At 53.9% G+C, this 22,039-nt stretch overlaps 1 protein-coding gene across 4 annotated transcripts in view; it reads right to left on the bottom strand.

Moving 5' to 3' along the window:
* Positions 1-6,134: 6,134 nt before the first annotated feature.
* The window catches only part of GNB1 (G protein subunit beta 1), an 84,477-nt gene continuing 68,572 nt past the window's right edge, over positions 6,135-22,039 (bottom strand). For 2 of the 4 annotated variants that reach the window (XM_047724371.1, XM_047724372.1), the window contains exons 6-11: positions 21,315-21,477; positions 11,526-11,592; positions 9,771-9,972; positions 8,710-8,926; positions 6,637-6,749; positions 6,135-6,435 (exon numbers count right to left, since the gene is read on the bottom strand). In XM_047724371.1, coding sequence (XP_047580327.1) covers positions 6,643-6,749; positions 8,710-8,926; positions 9,771-9,972; positions 11,526-11,592; positions 21,315-21,477 — 756 coding nt within the window. In that variant the 3' untranslated portion in view covers positions 6,135-6,435; positions 6,637-6,642. Of the gene's footprint in view, positions 6,441-6,636; positions 6,750-8,709; positions 8,927-9,770; positions 9,973-11,525; positions 11,593-21,314; positions 21,478-22,039 lie in introns of all 4 variants that reach the window. The other 2 variants (XM_047724373.1, XM_047724374.1) reach the window with 2 other exon arrangements.

The raw sequence follows: 22,039 nt of genomic DNA, 5'->3' as shown, positions 1-22,039 counted from the left end.
CGATAGCGGCCGCCGCGAAGAACCTTGGTTCCCACTTATCCCGCCGCGTTGGCAGCACGTCCACTCGCGCCCCTTGCCCCTGCCCCCTTGCCACCCCCGCTCCCCTCCACCGCGGGCGGGGTGGGCTGGCTGCTGACCCCCGCGAGGGGTGACAGCACCCGCTTAGGATACCGTCACTGACGGGGTGTGAATCTGCTCAGAAGGCACATGTTTTGGGGACTAAAACTGGTTGCGGGCAGCTGCGACAGCGAGGCCCCTCCGGACAGCCAGCGGGTGCGGCGGGGGAGGGGCGCCGCGGGCCTCTCCCACCCCAAGCAGCGCGGCGGGGCCCTAACGCCACCGGGGCTACAGGGGCTCTGGGCCTGGGATGTCAAAGGGGCCCCTCCAGGGTGACCTGCTGGCACCGTCATCCCCCACCCGCCTCACCATCACCACTCGAGGACACAGAGGAGAGAGGAAGGGGACCAAGGACACAGTTACCCACTTTGTAGCTTCAGGTGGAGCTCCAGGCCTCCCCCCTCAGTCCACCCAGGAGTCAGGTGTCCCAACAGTGTGCCAAGCTCCAGGGACACGTCTGCGAATAAGGGGTCACTGTAGAAGAACTGGGGTAGTGCACCGTTCGGTCCTTGGTGACCTGCCTGGCTCCCCATGTGCCCACCGTTATTCCGTGTGTACACGCAGGGCTCCCCACCTTGTGTGGAATGGAGTCCTCTGTGGCAGCCTGGCTGCGCGTTTCCCCTGCGCACATACCTGCGGTGCTCAGTCTCCTCTGGTGAGGTCTTCTGGCCCTGTGTGCAGAGACTCCAAACACAGATGGGCACAAAACAGGACATGTCTCACTACTGTCCTGGGACCACTGGGCAGTGGGGTCACCAAGAGTGAGTAGAAAAGGGGGCAAGGATATCAGGAACTTGGGGGGATTTCTCAAGCTCTGTAACTTCCCCATCTGGTTATTTTGGAAACCCAACCACTTCCCGAAAGTGAGAGCCAGCCACACCCACAGGGGGAGAAGCCTTTTGAGCTGTGTATTTTGCACATGTTCATTAACAGAAAATTAATGCTTGATCCAGCACTTAGTATGTTCTAGGGACTGGACTGAGCCTCCAAAGAACCTTCCGGAGCAGGAAGTCTATAGAGAGGGCACCGGGGCAGGAGAGCCAGTCTGGTAACTAGCCAAAGTCACACGGCAGGCCCCTTCCTATGTGCCCCTCTGTAAAGGGAACTTGTGCAGATAGCTATAGTAATGGAAAGCCTCTGTCCACGGTAGACCTCAAGACTTCACACGGGAGTGCTTCCCCATTTCAGGGATGAGAACACAGGGGCTGTGGCTTCCTTCCGCTGACCAGATTGTGCAATTCCTCCCAGCAGGCCCTAGCCCCACCCAGCCCCCTCAAGCGCTGACCAGCAATAATGGAAGCCAGTGCTGGGAGGGGTTCCTTGGGGCACCGGAAGTTTCCTAGAAGTTTTGCTTGGGCTGAGTCCAAAGGTGGAATAGGAATAAGCCAGGCCTGCTGGGGAGAGGGAAGGGCCAGCAGCAGGGACAAAGGCCAGTGTGGGGGTGGGGGATGCCAGGCAGGTGAGTTTGGGTGGGGCTGAGGTTGGGGGTTCTGCCTCCGAGGCTCTCAGGTAAAGCTTTCCCAGCAGTAGTATTTGTTTCTTTGCATTTTTCTTTTTCTTTTTTTTTTTTTAAGGATTTTATTTATTTATTTGACAGAGAGAAATCACAAGTAAGCAGAGAGGCAGGCAGAGAGAGAGGAGGAAGCAGGGTCCCTGCTGAGCAGAAAGCCCGATGTGGGGCTCGAACCCAGGACCTGGGATCATGACCTGAGCCGAAGGCAGCGGCTTAACCCACTGAGCCACCCAGGCGCCCCCCTTTGCATTTTTCTGAAACGTGACTTGTGACTCTGGTTTTATTGAACCCTCAGACCCCTAAACCTAGATGCACCGTCTTCTGAGGATGGAATGATGGCGGACAGCAGAGTCAGTGGGTTAGGTGGTAGGATAAGGGAGCCTGGGCCATGGAAGGTAGAGCCAGGTAGGCTGCCTGCTCAGACCTGGACTCATTCAGGTAGGGTGGGGGGTCCTAGATTTTGAGTGCAGTTGGGTGGTCCTGGCTCTCAGGTGGAGCTGGGTGCTCTCAGCTCACGGGGAAGTTGGCCTCAGCTGTGCCTGGCAGGGGTCGGGGGAGGTGAAGAGACTGCCCAGTATTCAAAAGGGGAAGTGGCCAGGAGCCTTGGGTGACAGGGGTGGCAGGGAGGGATCAAGGCTCCCTGTGGAGGTCGGGGTGTCTTGGGGTATGCAGAGGTCATCTCCTCCATCCCCAGCCTCAGGCCTCTGGTTAGTACCCATGGGACAAGTCCAGCCCCTCCCGCATGGCCATTCCTTCCCAGGGGCCAGTGTCTGGAATTGCCAATGTCGCAGTGTCCTGTTTGGAGCGGTTTTGGGGGATGGAGCGGAGTAGCCCTTCTTCCTGCTGACCTATGAAGTGCCATGCACACAGTTCAGCAGGGAAAAAGATCTTCGAGTGGACGGTCAGCTTCTCACCGGGGTGCTCCGTGAAGGGGCATGCCTTGCCAGCAGCTGGAAGGAGCCCCCGTGGGGCAGAGGCAGTGGCTGCCTGGGGCGGGTGGGGTCTGACACCTGCATACAGGGGCTCAAGGAAGCAGGTGCTTTTGTTGTCTGTGGTTTTCACTCGGGGAATCCCGGGCACAGATAGGCCAAGTAACCTGCAGCGAGGACATGAAGGGCACAGTCTGCCTTTGGCTCCAGAAGGGGCATTGACTGGACTCAAGAAGCATGCAGTGGTGGGGGCAGACAGAGTGCTAGGAAGAAGGGGGACGCTGCCTGGACGGCATACCCCTCTGGGCAGCCCCCAGGGCTGGTGGGGCCAGGTTGAGGGCCAGGGTCTATGGGAGGTGGCAGGAGACCCCAGTATCCATCTGGGGCACAACACTGAGTGGGTGTGGTGGGGACAGGGCCCTAGAAGTCAGAGGGAGGCTCCAGCTGGAGTCTAGCCTCCGAGGGCTCCGTGTGGGGCTTGGACAGCGTGCCTGCAACAGGTGTGTCCCCAAGGGCAGGGCCACGACTGGAACAGGAGGGGCGGTGGTTGCAGGGGAGACTGGAGCAGTGGAAGGGAGCAGGGTGGGCACCCTGGAGGGGGACACGTGGCACAGAGCGACAGGTCACTTCCCGGAACTGTCCCAGCAGCACAGGCCAAATGCTAAAGGGTCCACTCTGTCTTGGCAACCCTGAGTTCTGTGCCTGAAGGTTGAGAACTAGCACAGTCCACCCAAGCAGCACAGGTGCCCCTTTCTAGATGCCTCTACTGATGCCCGTTTCCAGTGACTGCTTTGGTGAGAATGTGGGACAGTAATGCAGCAGAGGCCGCAGAGGCCGCAGAGAGGCCGCAGAGGCCGCACCATGCAGAGGCCATGTCAGCTTCTCTGCCCTGGGGTCAGGGAACAGGGGGCATGCTGGGTGCCAGGCTGGGGCACCGGAGAGAGGGAACAGGTAGGCATCCGAGGGCTACCAGGTTCCATTTTACCCCATGCCCACTTCGTGCCCACTCCAGGGTGTGCCCCTGGGCAGGCTAACCACCTTTCTTTCTTTTTTTTTAAACATTGTACTTATTGAACAGAGACAGAGAATGAGAGAGCACGTGTGCACAAGCAGGCGGAGTGGCAGGGAGAGGGAGAAGCAGATTCCCCTGCTGAGCAGAGAGCCTGATGTGGGGCTTGAGCCCAGGACCCTGGGATCATGACCTGAGCTGGGGGCAGCCGCTTTAACTGACTGAGCCACCCAGGCGCCCCTAACCACCTGCTTTCTGATCCTAGGAGAACCTCCCTCCCAAGGACTCTGGCTGTCAGCCCCAGGGGCACCTTGGATGCTCTCTGGCATTTCATAAGACAGCTGGCAGTGCCTTTCAGGGAGCTGTGGGGGAGGAGGTTGAAGCCAGGCAAACCCACCATTCAGGCTGCCAGTCTCCGAGGAGACAGCACCCCTGGTCCTCACAGGAGCACTCAGGAAGCCCCCGCTGCTCCATCTTGCTGATAATTGGGAGAACAGAGACTCAGGTGGGAGTACTTCCCATGGAGAGCAGTCTTCACTTATTTATGAAAAAGTACCAACATTTAACCCATGAACACTACCAGGTTACTGCTGACAAAGTAACGAAGAGTGAGGAAGGAACGGGGCCGCCCAGGTGCGGGGCCTTCGGGAGCGCGGCCCGTTCTGACTCGCTGCTCACGCTTTGGTGGCAGATGCTTATTTTCCTTCCGAGCGAGCTGCAGTTCTTTTTATCCAGACTGAGGTCAAAAACAGTCAGCAGGAGCAACGTCCTCAGACATCTTCCAGAGGGAAGAGGAAGAAGCAAGGGGCTCAGGCCCAGAAGACAAGAGACCGGAGGGAGGGCCACCTGGGGACACCCCACGCACCCTGGGCAGCGGCCCGAGAGGTCGGGAGCGGTGGGGGGCACGGTCTGGGTGGTGGAGAGCTGCGGGGACCCGGCAGAGGACCCGGCCCTCCTTTCATGGACTCTTGGTGATGGGGATGAAAGACCTGGCAGAGAAACGGGCAGCCGTGGGACAGCCCACACGACCAGCTCCAGCCGACCTCCCAGAGCAGGGCGGCCAGGACGACAGGGCTGCCGTCAGGACCCCAAACAGCCTGGCAAATAAACAGCCACACCGAAGTCCCTCATGTCAAACTGCTTTATTACATCTTAAATAACAGTACAGTTTAATATAGTATCTATCTTGCATCCAGCCTCCTTGCAATACACTGACTTTAAAATTAAATACAAACAGTGAGGGGCACAGGGTGCAGAGAGCGCTACAGAGGTGTGGATGGAAAGGAGGGAGGGCTCGTGCTCGTTCTCTCTGCCAGATCCAGGCCTGCTGCACGTCACAGCACGGTTCTCCACGGGCTGCCGCAGACACGGGCAGAGAGAAGCCACCACTGCTGCTGGGAAGTGGGCTCAGGCGCAGGGGGCACCCCCAGCACTGCTGTCTCCCACACTGCTGCCGGCCACGGGCCTCCAGCGGGACCGGGGAGGTCTGTGTTCGAGAACGATCGGCCTCCTTACAGAATTGGTGCAGAAGGCTGGCTCCATGGCCGAGACAGGCCAGGAGGAAGTTACAGAGGAAGGCCGGGGTCTCCGGTCCCTGCCCCCCACCCCCGCCCCTGAATCCAACAGTGATCGTTTGGAACAGGATGTTTTTTTTTTCCCCAAGAGAAAGAAAGAAACAGTGACGATCCCGCTGCCCAAGCATGTGGCGCTGCTGGCCGCCCGGCTTCCGACGCTGGTGCGGAGCAGCCGTGAGGGGCAGAGCCGCAGTGGTTACAACTGTAAAGAGGTTATTTCTTAAAAGAAAAACAACATCTAAGGACTGGGTCCTGTATGCGCTTTTGAGCATTTCTACAGCATGCGATTCTAAGAGTAAACCCACCCAATATGGCAAACGATCAAATTTTTTAAAATTTAACTTAGAAAGTTTGAGATCATTATTTTCAAAACATTGATTTGTACATGGTTTCATACACAAATAATTGACTGACTATCCAAGCACAGGACGGGCGCCTCTCTGGAAAACAGAGGTTCCTGATGGCTGGGGGGCAGGGCGCAGGGTAGTGTCGGGCTCTCGTGACCCACCTCCCTCCGACTTCATGACTTCACGAGGAAAGCCAAGGTGAGATTAAGAACTGAACGGAGAAGGCAGGAGGACGAGTGGAGGGCGGGGCCAGAAGGTGCCTGATCGCGCATTCAAGGCCGCCCGCAGCGTGTGCCTGGTGCCTTTCCTTATTCGCATCTTCTTTTCTGAGCCGTGTTTGTGCGTAACGATTATGTGACACGAGACAAACTCAAAAGTGAGGGACTCAATTTACATCATTAACAACTTCAGAGAGGCTGCACCACACCCTCTTCCTCTGTGTAACTACCGGACGTAAAGGAATCGATTTTAAAAAGGAAACATGAATGTTTGCAAAATCCTGTTACGAACACGACCTGAAATTCAGAACCAATTACAAGATAAAATCCTCAACTTGTTTTGCATGAACAGCACAAAACAGGGTCACTGACCTAAAATTCAAATGAACTAGTGAAAAGGTGTGTCTGCCTCGCAATTACACTCAGGTTTACCTTCTGGTTAGCACGTTTATTATAGTATTTCCTTTTAAATTCATTTGAGACAAAAAAGAAAACAAAGACAATGGTCCCGGGAGGAATGCACAATTTGTTTTGAGTTTACAGCACAGAGATTCTTCTCTTCGTGGGAATTGTGCTCTTGGTTTCAGCAATAAGTGAAGGAAAAGGTCTTGCCCTTTTGAAGTTCTGAGGGGGGAAGGGCGTCCGCGTTAGTAGGGGTGGATTGGAAATGCTATCACTGTCACGCTTCAAGGTTGGAATGATCTTCCAGTCGCCACGACGTCTGCCTGCTGTTTTGAAACAGTTTAAAGAAACGTAAAAAGACAACACCTGGAGCCAGAGCCACGGCTCTTCCTCCCGTCCCCGCCTCCAGGGCTCGTGGCTCAGGGGCCGAGGCCTCACCTCCCCACAGTCCCGGGTCAGCTCCCGGCGGGAGCCCCGGCAGCCCGAATGCCCTGTGCTGTGAGGGGCACGCTGGGCTGTCCTGTTACCTGTTGTTAGTTCCAGATCTTGAGGAAGCTATCCCAGGACCCTGTCGCCACGGCCATCCCGTCATCAGTCACCCCCAGGCAGCTGACGCGGTTGTCGTGCCCGGCCAAGACACCTGAGGGCAGAGGACAGCCGGTCACCCCGGGATCCAGGGCGCCCCAGCGGGCAGTGACGTGGTGATGCGACGCAGGGCTGGGTGGCGGGACCTCGCGGGACCCCTGGGCCCTGAGGCCCAGCCCCTGCAACACCCCCATGGCAGGAAAGGACGAGGCCAGGAGGAGGAGAAGCTGCGCTCCCCCAGGACGAGTACAGCTCAGCGAGCCGTGCGCAGGCACCTCCGGCTGGGGAAGAAGCCCCCGCGGAGCGCACAGAAGCGCTGGGGGCCAAGTCCGCTAGGAAGAGAAGAGCAGGACAAGGAGCAGACCCGGTAAGGAGGGCACAAAGCAGCGGAGAACTCAGGGCCTCTCGCGCCAGCTCCTGAGTGTACGCGTGATGGCGAGAACCTTAAATAAGGGGCGCCCGGGGGACTCGTCAGTGGGGCGTCTGACTCTGGATTTCCGCTCCGCTCACGGGCACGGGGTCAGGAGACTGAAAGGGACGCTGGGATTCCCGCTCAGTGTGCAGTCCGCCTGCTTCTCTCTCCCTCCGCCCCTCCCACTAGTGCACTCCCTCTCTCTCTAAAATAAGTAAATCTTTCAGCAAAAGCAAATCCAACCATCTCAATCTCAGGGCAACTGCGACCCAAGAGTGCAAGGCTATAGGCTGTTCCTCATTATAACCCCTGAAGTCTAGCCCAGGGCACAAGGCTCAGAGGGCCGGTGACAAACGCAGGAAGGGGAAGGCCAACGGGACGCCACGTGGCGGCCCACGCTGAAGCCACAGTGAGACAGGCCTCCTGTCGGCTGATTTCAGAGAACCCCTGTCCATTTCCTACAGGCCCTAGTGTCCCAACTGCGAAAACAGCCTCGCCGGATGGAGCAGTGTTCTCTGCCATGGCGCCGCGACCAGGGAACGGCTGGGGCAGAGGCGGCGGGAGCAAGAGGTCTTCAAGAGGGAGCAGGCCGGAGGGGAGCTCAGCCCGGGGCGGGAAAAGGTCCATCGGAAACTAGGAGGTCACATAACAACCCCAGGAGACCCCCGAGTCATGCTCCGTGCCTCCCCCGCCAAGATACAGAATTGAAATATTCTGAACGTATCGATTCAACGGAGCTGCCTGACTGTCCATGTTTAATACAGACAGTTTCTCATCTTTTGTGCAACTTGTATTTTATTACTACTTTTTAAGATTTTATTCTTGGGGCCCCTGGGTGGCTCAGTCAGTTAAGCGTGTGACTGTTGGTTTCGGCTCAGGTCATGATCTCAGGGTGGGGAGACTGAGCTCTGTGTCCACCTCCACACTCAGCGGTAAGTCCACTTCTCCTCTGTCCCCTCCCCCTGCTCGTGCTCTCTCTAAAATAAAAACATAAATCTTAAAAGGAAATAATTCATACATACATACATACACACACACATATTTCATTTTTAAGCAATCTCTACACCCTGTGTGGGGCTTGAACTAACAACCCTGAGATCAAGAGTCGCACGCATCACCGAGTGAGCCAGCCAGACGCCCCTGTACAAGCTGAATTTTCATGCACTTGACAACCACACACTCGCCTTTGATATGTGAACTTCAGACTTCATACTTCACTGGGCACACCGGGCCAAGCCTGTGCTCCACACTTAGCTGACACAGTTCCACCATGTACAACCAGAGGGGACAGAAAGCGAGGCAAGGGCCCCGAAGAGCCAGCACCTCACACGGCTGTCCACGTGCACCGCACACGGTAAGCGTGGGGGGAGATGCCGGCGCTCTGGAAGCCCGTGCACCCGGACAGCCCGAGCACAGACGCCCTGGCCTGACCCCAGCCCTCCAGTGGGCCATGCCATGAGGCGGGCAGGCGTACCCAGGCGCGTGTTTCTTAGCAGCACGGCTGGCACAGAGCTAAACATTCCAGCCTCAGTGCATCACGTCCATCCTCGAACGTGCTACCCGAGCCCCCTAGGAGGCCCAGGAGGGCCCAGCGAGCACCTACCTGCCCTGTCGGCCTTGAGTGCATCCCACACGTTGCAGTTGAAGTCATCGTACCCCGCGAGGAGGAGGCGACCGCTCTTGGAGAAAGACACCGAGGTGATCCCGCAGATGATGTTGTCATGGGAATAAGTCATGAGCTCCTGGTCCGCACGAAGGTCGAACAGCCTGCAGGTGGCGTCATCTGAGCCAGTGGCAAATGCGTTGCCGTTTGGAAAGAACTAGAAAGCAAGTGAAGAGAGTGTGCAAATACACAAAGAGAAGTCCTGGAAACAGGACTGCCCGACAGCAGGGCTCTTGCTGGCACGGGACAGCAAGGTCAGCAGGGGCTGGGCTCCGGCCGACACGGCGGGTCGGAGCGGCAGCTGCCTGGGCACCTGCACGTGAGGATGTCGGTACTGGGACAGATGCAGCCGCTGTCTTCCCCAGATTGGACTACGCTTCACGATTAACTACTTCCCAGGGGATCAGGAAGAGCACGGTCACCCCTGAGAGCCACCAGCAGCCAGACCAGCCTTGTGGAGAAGGGACCCCAAGCCCCAACCAACCAGACCCCACCCTTCACATCTTCTCGCAAGAGCCCCTCACATCAGGGTGATGTGGCGAAGGGAAGGTTCCTTTCGCTGGCTGTGCCCCAACCTCAGGGAGGGACCGAGGGTGTAAGGTTCCTACTCAAAGCTCAGCTTCTGCCTCCCGCTCCTAAGAGGCTGTGCTGACTGGGCTGACTACTGCCTCGTTTGCCCCCCCAACTAGAGGGAAGCCAGGGTACCGATCGCTGGCTTGCCCCGGGGCTGGGAGCAGGTCCCTGCACACAACAGGCCCAACCCCAGTGTCTGTGGGGTGAACAGTGGCACAGAATTTGCTGGTGTCATGAAGACAGAATGCATCCCACCTCAGTTTGCTATAGGGAACTTTTCGTAAAATAGGTTAGAGGTGCACACAAAACACGGAACCGCTAACCCTGAACACATTTAAGAACCTGAGGAGTTCTGCAGCAAACAAGAAGTAATCTAACTTGCTAACGGCTTGCAAAGGCCCCCGACCCACAGCTTCACCCCTACTCACACAGATGGCATTGATGTCAGACTCGTGGCCGGTGAAAGTTTGCCGGCACATCCCTTCTCGCACATCCCAGAGTTTGGCTGAAGCGTCACAAGCACCAGAGACAAACAGTCTGGTGTCAGGAGCGAGGGAGAGGCTCATAACATCCCCAGTGTGTCCAGTGAACGTGGTCGTCTGCTGGCCGGTCTCGATGTCCCACAGAGCACTGTAGCACGGACACAGGACAAGCAGTCACCTCACTCTGTCAGATAAGCAGTCATGTGACAAACTGTCCCTCAGACCATCTAGGACCACAGCAGACCTCTGCACTTTTTCTCCCGACAAAATCTAAATTCTGTCATATGACTGTGTGGAAGGGAAACGAAGCCACAAATGGAACAGGGCTCACAAGCGGCCCTGCATCTGGTGCCCAGTGGCATCCACCAAGCAGCTCCAGACGGGGGTGGGGTGGGGGGGTGGGGGGGTGTACAGTGACACGTAGACAGAGCCACGAGGGCGGCACGTGCCATGTTCTGTGCTACAGACTCTAGGAAGCGTCCCCACTGAAAACCGCTCAGTCCATGCCAGCCTGCCAGGACCTCCGGCTCCGACGCAAACCCACTCACACCGTTCACACCTACACCGTGTGGGGTTCCTTGCCTGGGGCCTGAGGGACTACAGGGAGGAAACAAAATGTGCCCAGGACTCTGAAAAACACTTATTTGTAAATGATAAAGCTTTAAAAATTATCTTCTGGGGCGCCTGGGTGGCTCAGTGGGTTAAGCCGCTGCCTTCGGCTCAGGTCATGATCTCAGGGTCCTGGGATCGAGTCCCACATCGGGCTCTCTGCTCAGCGGGAAGTCTGCTTCCCTCTCTCTCTCTGCCTGCCTCTCCGTCTACTTGTGATCTCTCTCTGTCAAATAAATAAATAAAATCTTAAAAAAAATAAAAATAAAAATTATCTTCTAATAAAGAAATTCTTCCCAAAATTGACAATCTAGATTACACCTCTCTTGTGAGCTTTCAAAGTTTATACAAAAAGGACACCTTGAAGACGAGGACCAGCTGTGTCTGGGAATCAGGCCCCAGCACAGGGCATGCGACTACATCATGTCTCAAGACCAGAAAAGCCCCCAGGGAGTTTCAGTCTGAAACGACTCCTAAAATCCCTGTCTGAACCAAACCAAATGATGTTAATAACCCTTAAGGCGAACCTGCAGCCTCAGCAGACGGCTTACTCTTTTCAACAGGAAATGATTAAAAATGTGATCTGCACCAACCAACCTATCTGATCACACACACTGTGTGTCCTGGTGCCGCACATGGAGACGTTCCAGAGATTCTCTAACTCTAGGCAAGGGAACAGCTCGAACTCGGGGAAGTCCGCACAGTCCGCCTGCCATCGCGCCCCCATGCCCTGAGCTCCGCCGGGTCCACGCGGCACCGCGTCCCACCGAGAGCGCAGGCGAGCACGCCCGCTCCCCCAGAGCACTGCTGAGTGTCGGCCGGCCAGGGAGCGTGTGCATGGAAAGAAAAACGGGCATTTCCCGTACAGCTGCAGCCTCAACGTCTGTGAGTCAGTCCTTCCTTGTTCAAAACTAAACTTGGAGCTTTAACATCTGCAGAGTACAATGAACTCACTCATCACTCCCGCACTTGTGTTTGACGCCTCACGGCCGCTTCAGACTAATGAAAGATGGCCTAATTAACGCCAAGAACCTTATTTCCTACACATCCAAGGCAAGCAGTGGGAGAAAGGCATGGCGCTCAGATGCTTACCAGGTGGTGTCCCCAGAGCTGGTGACGATCTGATTGTCATCCAGGAAGCGGCAGCAGGACAGGTAACCTGGAAAACAGACACGGATGACGGCCCCAATCTGCAAGCCCCGCCCCGCCCCAACTCTAAGGTCCTGTAAACAGAGACACACTCCGGAAGAACGACTACCCCTGGGAGTCCCGCGTGCAGGTGAAGACGGCTGCCTTGTTGGCGACACCGGGCCTCGCGCACAGCACCGCCGGCTCACAGCCCCCAGGCCAGGAGGCGCGGGCCCAGCACAAAGGGGAGGCAGTAAGCTACCTGCCCCGCACCCTGGTGAACACGGGGCGGGTACAGGGAACACGCCCCGCCTCCGCTCCTCTGACCCACATGCGGGGACAGAGGTTCCCTTCCCACTCACACACCCACTCGTCTCGGCGCCTGGAACACATCCGTGAGCAAAGGAGCGCTCCTTTCCCTCCCGGAGCTCACACTCCAGGGGCAGAGACAGCGAGCACATGTTAGGGGAAGGGGAGAAGGTGGTCTGCAGAGGCCTCCCGAGCCCTCCGGGAAGGCACAGAGCTGGGGCTGGGGTGCCAGGTGGAGCAGTGGATTTGTTTTCTCCAGGACGCTACGGTACGGAGGGTGGCATGGGAGCAGTTGTGTGCTGCCCGAGCACCCGCCCTGCCGAGCGTGCGGGAGGCAGAGCTGTGGAGCCGAGATTGGGAGGCTGAGGCTGGGACGTAGGAGACCCCTAGCCTGCACCGACGTGTGCTAGGAGGAAAGGTAAACCGGGAAACCGATTCTGCAGTACCTCCACATTATGATTTCTACTAAATTAGCTCTGTTTACCGCAGTTCACAATTTTGTTCTACTGTAAGGGACCCCAAGAACTAGAAGTGCAGGGTCAACCAATCTGACCCCAGCAGGAGTGTGCTCAGTGGGCTGGCCAGCACAGCGCCAGCGCCGCCCACACCCCAGCTGGCTAGGCGTCAGATGGAAGGGGCAGCAACACTGCCTCTCTTGCAAGGACAGGACGCCCTGCCTCATTTGCCCAGAAATCCTTATTCCCAGTCCACAGCAGAGCCACATACAACGCTGTGCAAATCAGTGAAATAAAAAACAAAACACACACAAAGAAGAAACCCATAGAAGAGTATTGGTATGGAAAAGTATAAGAATACAGGGAAAACAAAGCATTTATCTAAGAAATATTGCCAAAATACTTAGCAATGACAACTTCTAAACATTATCCATGTGCCTAGAAAAGGATGTATGGTCAAGCACTTCCCAGAGCCCAGGTCACACCCACCCATAGGGACAGTAGGCAGCCCCGGGGTGCATCAGTGCCCAGCTAGGTGAGCAGTGGCCTGTGCCGAGAGATCACCCGATACCACATCCACACTGTGCACCTGACCTGTGGGCCCACCATGAGACCAGGACAGCCTCAGAAGAGCCACCGGGCTGGACACAGTCAGTGGCTTCAAAATGTGGACTCAGGGGCACCTGGGGGGCTCAGGAGGTTAAAGCAGCCGACTCTTAATTTTGGCTCAGGTCCCAATTTCCAGGTGGAGGGCTCTGTGCCAGGTGGAAGTCTGCTTGAGAGTCTCCCGCTGCCCGGCCCCCCACCCCGCTCTCGCTTTCCCACGCTCTCTCAAAAAAAAAAAAAAAAAGAAAAAGAAAAAGAAAAAGAAAAAGAAAGAAAGAAAACAGAATGTGGGCTCTGAAATCAGAAATACATGGCCCAGTCCTCAGGCAGTGGCTGAAGCAGCACTACGTTCTGTGATGAGCCCCAGTCTCCCCAGTAACTGGGGGTGGTCCCAGAGAACAGGAGCGGAGCTGTGTGTGCACTCCATGGGCTCTGAAAAGTCGGCAGTTACCACCTCTGTTACTGAAGAATGAATACATGACCTGGGAGGACTGTGTTTGGTGCAGACACGTGTGTCTGTACGTGGACAGGGGGTTACCTCAGGGGAAGACAGCACCCAGCAGGTGTGTGTGTCTGTGGATATGGGGTCTGCACCAAGTTCAGGGTGTGCTACCCAGTGTCCCGCCAATGGCGCTGCTGTCTTTTGGGAGCCTACACAGGGGCTGGGAAAGCACAGCTTTGTCAAGCATGGGAGCCGAGTCTGGAGGTGCACGGGCACGAGGGTGTCCCTGTGCCCCTCACAGAAACCATGGAGGACAGTGTCAGGACATGCTGGGGACAGCCTGGGGCAGGGACCAGGCTGCCACAGTCCAGAGACAGGAGGCTTGAAACCGGTAGTGCAGAGAGCAGGCGCCTGGGTCAGGGACCAGGGGGAGATCAGGGAGTGCTGTCAGCCGAGGCCCGGAGGACAGAGGCAGGACGTCCTGACAGAGCAGGTTGTCTGGCTGGAAATCTGTTGCTCGAGAAGCGAATACACTTACTTCTGCATTAGAAAAGCTACTGACCCAGAGAGAGCAAAACCGAGTACTAATGTGGGTAGAAGAGTGACTTATGTGGCTCCCCCAAGACCAAAGGCCCAATGAAGGTAACTTATCCCAAGAAAATGGCTATGAGCTTGAGGGGTCATTCACTTACAAGGACGTTCACACTACCGACAAATGGGAAACAGCCACATATCCAGCAACAGGAACACATCAGCAGGCAATGGAGCTCTCTCAACTCTTTCTTTTTTTTTTTTAAAGATTTTATTTATTTATTTGACAGACAGAGATCACAAGTAGGCAGAGAGGCAGGCAGGGGTGGGGAGCAGGCTCCCCGCTGAGCAGAGAGCCCGATGTGGGGCTTGATCCCAGGACCCTGAGATCATGACCCAAGCCAAAGGCAGAGGTTTCACCCACTGAGCCACGCAGGTGCCCCTGGACTCGCTCGACTCTTTTGGAAGGCAGCTATGCTCACCACTATACCACCAACGCTCGCTCGACTCTTTTGAAACATCACAGTTCTGGATGAGATTACAGGTTAAAAACACAAAGGAAGAGCATTTAAAGTTATCTCCCCAAATTTCTCCAATGAGCATGTGGTGCTGGTGGAGGCCAGCCTGCCCCTGGAGAGCACCAGGGCACCAGGGTGGGCACCATGGCTGAGTCGAAGCTGGAGGTGGAGGTACAGGGCCCCACCACGGGCGCCCACCAGCAGGGGCTTGTGCAGCATCTGGGCAGCTTCTGCTCTGGGAGGGAGCGCCTTCCAGCTCCAAGCTAGAGGGAAAACCACCCGCCTCCCTCTGCGGTGTATGCGGTGGCCGAGAGCAGAGACCAAGCGCGCTGCTTGAGGAGTTTGGTAAAAAGGGAAAAAAGACACGACAAAGCAACTCAAAGATGTGAGAGTGAGGAAATGCCAAAGAAGGGTTTTATTAAGAGTCAGAAGAGCTTGGGGTGCCTGGGTTGTTCAGTCATTAAGGGTTTGACTGATTTTGGCTCACGTCGAGATCTCTGGGTCGTGGGATCGAGCCCCGCATTGGGCTCTGTGCTGGGCGTGGAGCTTGCCTCTCTCCCTCCCCCTCTTAAATAAGTATGTAAGTAAGTCAGAGTTAAGAGAGTTTACAGTACCCAAAGAGAAACAAATTTATAAAGTGTAAATGGCAGAAGACGCAATCAGATGAAAACGTAAGCAGACTAGAAACAGCTTCGGATGCATTCACAAGGCTGTGTGGCCTCGTCCCCTCAGAGCTTGGGGTTTTGGGCAGTTTGCCATCATCCTTCCAGGATGGTGTGAGGTCTGGATCTAGGCAGTCTGTCCAGGAGGCTGGCTGGGTGGGTGTGGAACCTAGTGTGGCCAATGGCAGGCACAGACCAGGACCTGCAGCCACCCTAGAAAAAGAGGCTCTTTCTCTGCTGGAGCTGCTAAGCGGGCCAGATGGAAAGGAGGCCAAGGGAGCCATCCAGAGGGAAGCCAAGGGGCAAGCACTGAGCAGACAGCACCATGAGCCCTGCACCCCACCAGGCGTCAGGCAGCCCGACCCCCCAGAACCATCCGTGAGATTACTTAGTGGGCAGCGGGACCAGACTGTGACACACACACACCCGAAGCCTAAAGCCCAAAGCACGTCACATTTAACTCACTGCCAACGACGACGGTGCCAACAAGCAGCCCGGGGTAACCCTGGGGCAGAGTGACGATCTGCCCACAGCAGAGTCTGCCGGCGTGCGCCAGAGAAACGAGTCATTAGTGCAAAGTGGGTCTGGCCACTGCGCGCTCACGTGGATGTAAAATATTCAGCCTCAGATTGTATGAACAAACCATCCCTACAAAACAAAGTTTTAGCCACCACAGCCGGTTTGGCAGGAATGCTAGGCAGTCACAGACAACATACCATGTTGTACCCAGAAAATTTCTGGCTAAACTCCTGATCAAAATGTTTATGCGTCTGATGTCAGGAAGGGCACTGTGTCCACACTGCAATGACATGTTTGGGAAGGAAGGGACCTCTGAAAGCAGGTGTCCATTCTCTCCTTATTAGCATGCAGAGACCAGCTCTCAGAACAGTCTGTGACACCAGGCCTGACACTTTCGTCCGATGTGAGTCTTTAGGGAGCTCCTCAGTCTCAAACATGAGGATTTCCACCAAATAGCACTTTGAAAGTGGTATTCTGTGTGTAATACATTTATACTAACGATAATAAATGTCTCCTCTCCATCACCGGGACGGACCTCAGTCCACCAGCCGCTCCCAGAGGCATCCTCTGCTCTGTAAGACGGAGCACCATCAAGTGCTCCTCTCTGAAGTGCGGGCAGAGAGTATCCAAACCCTGGGTAGCTGACTCTACAGAAAGAAGCTTCTGTTGGTTCCATGTGGACCCTCACGTTGCACGGAAACAAGAGCAGGCCACAAATGATTACAAAGAGCCTTAATTCCCAAGGCTGAGTGCACGATTCCCATCCTGGGCCTCAGCCACGACTAGGAAGGATTCAGTACGCCTGCTGGTAACAGCACTCACAGGAGTACTATCTAAGATTCTACAAGAAAATGTCCCCACCATGGCTTAACAAAGAGTTCTCAACTTGATGCTCAGGCCAGAGAGAGGCATCCTAAGCGACGGACGGATGCCCAGGTCTGAGACGAGACAACGACCATAAACCCTCCAATGTGCTGAACCCACTAACAGTTCACACCTGTATCCTCTGACTAAAATAAGATTATTTTAAGCTTATCAGATTTCAACCTTTATTGACTTGAAGATGAAAATTATGTATCATGTCTGAAGAAGATAATACATACACTTTTTTTAAAATAAAGATTTTATTTATTTATTTATTTGACAGAGATCACAAGCAGGCAGAGAGGCAGGCAGAGAGAGGGGGAAGCAGGCTCCCTGCTGAGCAGAGAGCCCAATGCGGGGCTCGATCCCAGGACCCTGAGACCGTGACCCGAGCTGAAGGCAGAGGCTTAACCCACTGAGCCACCCACCCAGGCGCCCCAGTAATACATATTCTTAAGAGGCCAAATGTTTTTAAGGAACCACTCAACTCTCAGGAAGTCAAATTTCGTGACACAGGAAGAAAACAAAAATTGCAAAATATTTCCTCTAAGCCTCATATATTTCTTTTTTTGACAAATGCAGTGTTAAAAACTTTAAAGCCTTAATTAAAAATGGAAGTCAATATACTGAATCTGAGGATAAATCAGGGACTGATAAACATTAAGAACATATGTTTTTTCTGTGTTGGAAGCTCATCAGTGTGAGAAACAAAGCGGTTTATGAGGTGTGCTCCCTGGACAGAATCACGCGGCTCACGAGGACCGTGCAGAGAGGCTACCCCGGCCTCCGGCTGTGGGGCAGCAGTTCCCACCCAGAGGAGCAACGTTCCCACAGAAAACAACCAGGAGCTCTGGACAAATACAAAACAAACAGGGGTGCCTGGCTGGCTCTTAATCTCAGGGTCATGAGTTCAAGCCCCACAGTGGGTATGGAGACTGCTTAAAAATAAAATCTTTGAAACAAATAAAGAAGCATCTTAAAGGTGCAGGAAGCAAGGGCAGACCTCAAGGAGGCGAGCCTACACTTGGAAAGAAGAAAGGCACGGAGTGTGTTTTGGTGGCAGGTCCCCATCTCATGCCACACGGGTAAGATCCCTGTCTGACCTTCTTGATTAGGCAGCGGGCAGATCTGCAGACAACCATGGTCGGAAAGGGAAAGAAGAAAGCCTAGAAGGGGAAAGCCACAGAGCGGGAGCCCTCAACCTCGCACCTAAGGGCCAGAGCTCACACGGGAACTCCATGGGCGAAGAGCGGGCTCCACGAGGCCCGGCTGACGGGAAAGGACAGCCAAGGTTTCTGTGGCTGCCTGAAGGCGCGCAGCACGGTTTGCCGGAACACAAGAGTACATCCTTGACAACGCGACACGTCCCTGGGCCAGGGAGGTGTTCAAAATTACTAATCGTACTAATAGGAAGTGTCACCCGTACTGAAGAGGAAAGAGCCACCAAGATCAACCCCAAGAGGATTTGTTGTTGAAACGGCAGACGACGGTTCTGAGGACGGCTCTCGGAACCACGAAGGATACCAAATATACACGAAATAAATAAAAAGACGGGAAATCTCAGCAGAAGAATAGTAATGGATATTTTTTAAAAAGCAAACAAAAATTCTACAATCTGAAAACAGAACATCTGACGTATCGGGCTGCTGGGTGGTCAGAACACTGAAGGTGACAGAAGTCCCATGAACCCGAGGACAGACTGCAGAAGGGGGAGACTGCCAAAAAAAGAAGAGAGTCCCAGGACCCCACAGGACCATACGAAAACCCACACACTGAAGTGCAAAAGGAGAGGGGACTACAGAACAGAAAATATTTTTGAGGACTGGCCTAAAATGTCCCTAATTTAGTAAAAAACAAAGCTTTACAAATTCAAGATACTGGGGCGTCTGGGTGGCTCCGTCGTTAAGCATCTGCCTTGGGCTCAGGGTCCTGGGACTGAGCTGCACGTCAGGCTCTCTGCTCAGTGGGGAGCCTGCTTCTCCTCTCCCATTCCCCCTGCCTGTATTTCCTTTCTCGCTATGTCTCTCTCTGTCAAATAAATAAAATCTTAAACAGCAACAACAACAAAACTAAAGCGAACTCATTAAGCTGAAGAGAACGCAGAAGAAAGCTCTCACCCTCGGAAAGGCAGGAGGAGCACTAGAGATGGTCAACACTGGGGTCAAAGTAAAGGGCAACTCAAGCTTCCTCAAACGGCCAAGAATGTTTGTGGGGAAAGGCAGAACCGCGGATGATGGGGGCACATAGGACGACAGCTCTGAAAACGTGACAAAGGAGGACGAAAGGCAGAGAGCGCCTGGGCAGCTTGGTCGTTGAGCGTCTGACTCCTGATTTCAGCTCAGGTCAGGACCTCAGAGTCCTGAGATTGGGTCCCTGCGCTCGCCAGGCTCCCAGCTGGGTGTGGAGTCTGCTTGAGATTCTCACTCTTCCTCTGCCCCTCCCCCCATTTGTGCGCGGTCTCTCTCTCTCTCTCTCTCTCTCTCTCTCTTAAAAAAAAAAAAAGATGAAGGGGATTAAATGGGCCTTTATGGCTACAAGGCTCTTGGATTTTATATGAACTGATGCAGTATGAACTCTGAGTGGACCATGAAACATTATGAATGTACGTCGTAATCCCTACATAAACCACTAAAAATTAAGGCAAAGAAGAAACCAAACAGCCATCAGAGAAACTGCACAAACTCAGCTTAGCGCAATAACCCAAAAGGCAAGAAAGCAAAGCAAGCAGCGCGGCAGAGCCGAGGCCGACTGTATGCGTGCTACGTGACACCTGCTCCGGGAAGCAGGAGTGAACCAGCACCACTGGAAAGGCAGAGGCCTCTGGAACGGATAAAAGACGTGACCCACTAGAGGCTGTCTATAATGGACCCTACTTAAAAAGATACAGCCAAGGGGCGCCTGGGTGGCTCAGTGGGTTAAAGCCTCTGCCTTCGGCTCGGGTCGTGATCCCAGGGTCCTGGGATCGGGCCCCGCATCGGGCTCTCTGCTCAGCGGGGAGCCTGCTTCCTCCTCTCTCTCTGCCTGCCTCTCTGCTTACTTGTAATCTCTGTCTGTCAAATAAATAAATAAAATCTTAAAAAAAAAAAAAGATACAGCCAAGTTGAAAGAAAATGGACGGAAAAAAACGTGGAAACAAAAGAAATTGGGAGCGACTCTGCGGGTATCAGCTAAGTAGACTTATGACAAAGAATGTTCTGAGAGAAAAGGGAACATTACATCATGACAAGAGGATCGATTCGTCAGGAAGACTCATGACACCCCTAAATGCATGTACTTCTACTAAGAGCTCAGAACACACAAAGCAAAAACTGCCAGAATTACAGAGAGAAAGTCCATAGTCAGGGCCCTTAACATCCACTCCCAGCAGCTCACAGAGAGAAAGACACGAGAGACATGAACAGGATCAAAGTCTGGCTCGAATAAGCACACGGAGAACAGGGCCAGGCACTTGCAAAACAGACCAGTTTTCGAGTGTCTGCGGCCTGCTCACCCTGACCCTCTCTGCTCCACTAAAAACAAGTCCCAACAAACAGAAAAGAACTGAAATGACACAGGGTTTGTTTTCCGAACATAACAGAATTTAATTATAAATCCATAATAAGCTGTGCAAGGAAACTTCAGGTACTTGAAAATTAAACATCATACTTGTAAGGAACATACGAACCAAAGAAGTAATCAAAAAGATAGTAAAAATACTTCAAGCTGAATGATAATAGAGTTAAAGCCCTGTTTAGAGGGAAATTTATAGCTTTAAGTGGTTCTCTCTGAAAAAGAAAGGTCTAAGATTCTACCTTAAGAAGCCAGAAAATTAAGAAGGGAGCAATCCCAGCTAAGCAGAGAGCAGAAGATAACGTAGGACGGTGGTGAATGAAAGACAGGACCCCCATCCGGTCTAACTCTGCTGCTTGCCTGAGGGAAGGCTGGACGGGGATGGAGGAAACAAAGGGGATTGATGTGCACTTACTGCGATGAGCGCAGATGTTAAATAACTGTCCTGTATCCCTGAGGCTGACAGAATGCTCTTGCCAGTTATACATTAATAAAGACAAACAAAAAGTCACAAAAATTTAAAAAAAAAAAAAAAAAAAAAAAAAGGACTCCAGACGCACTCTTGTTTGGCTGAAGTTAATTAAATAGAAGGCTTCACTGGAGTCAGAGGAGTGTCACATGCCCTGCGCTGACGACCACCCCTCTGGCTGTGTGTGCTGTGGTGGGCCTAGCGGGGAGTGACTGTGAGAACTGAGCAGCCACACAAGTAAGATATGAGGACGAGGCTTCCTTCTTCGGAAACACTACTCTGTCTGTTCTGAAGACAAGCATCACAAGCAAACTAAGCTCGGACAGTAATATACCACCCAACCCTTAGAGCCAGCTGCATTCGCCAAGAACAGCCCAGAGGACTCGATCCTGTGTCCTTTCAGTGGGAGTGCTAGCGGGTGTGAAGTGGCTAAAGGGGACTGCGCTGATCTATCCGTGTACGTGTGTGTGTGCACACGTCTCCGTGCGTCACACATGTATGTGTACATTAGGAAACCCTCGTGGAAAGGCACTTGAGGTTTAAGATGGCTTACAGGAAACCCAACGGACCGAACTACGTTACCATGAAATGAAAAAGGGCAGCTGCGAGGTGTGAAGGCGGTGGCCCAAGTCCCCAAGATCCTTGCAAACAGGACGCTACGAAGACCTCAACCCAAAGGTTTCTTACCAGTGAGCATCGTCAGAATGTCTCTGGCCATTATTACAATCAATCCCATTCGACAATCATTGAGAAGAAGCCTATGTCCAAAGCCTGTAGCGCATGGCAGGCAAACATCTCCAGCCCCGAAGTTACCCGTGCAAACACGTACCTGTATGTCCAGCCAGTTCACGGCTCACACGTACATTCCCTTCACGAGTTTTCAGATTGTAAATGGAGCAAATGTTATCCAGGCCACCGCAGGCCACATAGTTCCCAGAAGGGGCATATGCACAGGTCATGACCCATGAGGAGCGCAGAGGAATGGCATGGACCTGACAGAACACAGATGAGGCAGACAGTCAAGTTCAAAAACATGAACTACAGACACTAGGGCTCTATTTCCAGTCTTCAACTTTCATTGCAGAGAAGGTGATGCAAAACAACAGCCAGAATTGCTTTGGAAATAATTTATACACGTGGCCAGTCAGATGAAGAACTAATTAGAAGTCCAGGGCACCTGGGTGGCTCGGTTGGTTAAGCGTCTGCCTTTGGCTCAGGTCATGATCCTGGCGTCCAAGGATCGAGTCCCGCATCAGGCTCCCTGCTCAGCGGGGAGTCGGCTTCTCCCTCTGACCCTCCCCGTCTTGTGCTTTCTCTCTCTAAGAGAGAGCAGGGAGCCCAATACGGGGCTTGATCCCAGGACCTTGGGATCACGACCTGAGCCGAAGGCAGACACTAATGACTGAACCACCCAAGTGCCCCAAATAAAATTTTTTTTTAAAGGATTTTATTTATTTATTTGACAGACAGAGATCACAAGGAGGCAGAGAGGCAGGCGGGGGGAGCAGGCTCCCCGCTAAGCTAAGAGCCTGTTGTGTGGCTCAATCCCAGGAC

This window comes from Lutra lutra, chromosome 4, assembly GCF_902655055.1.
Source record: "Lutra lutra chromosome 4, mLutLut1.2, whole genome shotgun sequence".
NCBI lineage: Eukaryota > Metazoa > Chordata > Mammalia > Carnivora > Mustelidae > Lutra > Lutra lutra.
Note: the sequence above shows the minus strand (reverse complement) of the source record. Positions and strands in the feature narration are given on the sequence as shown.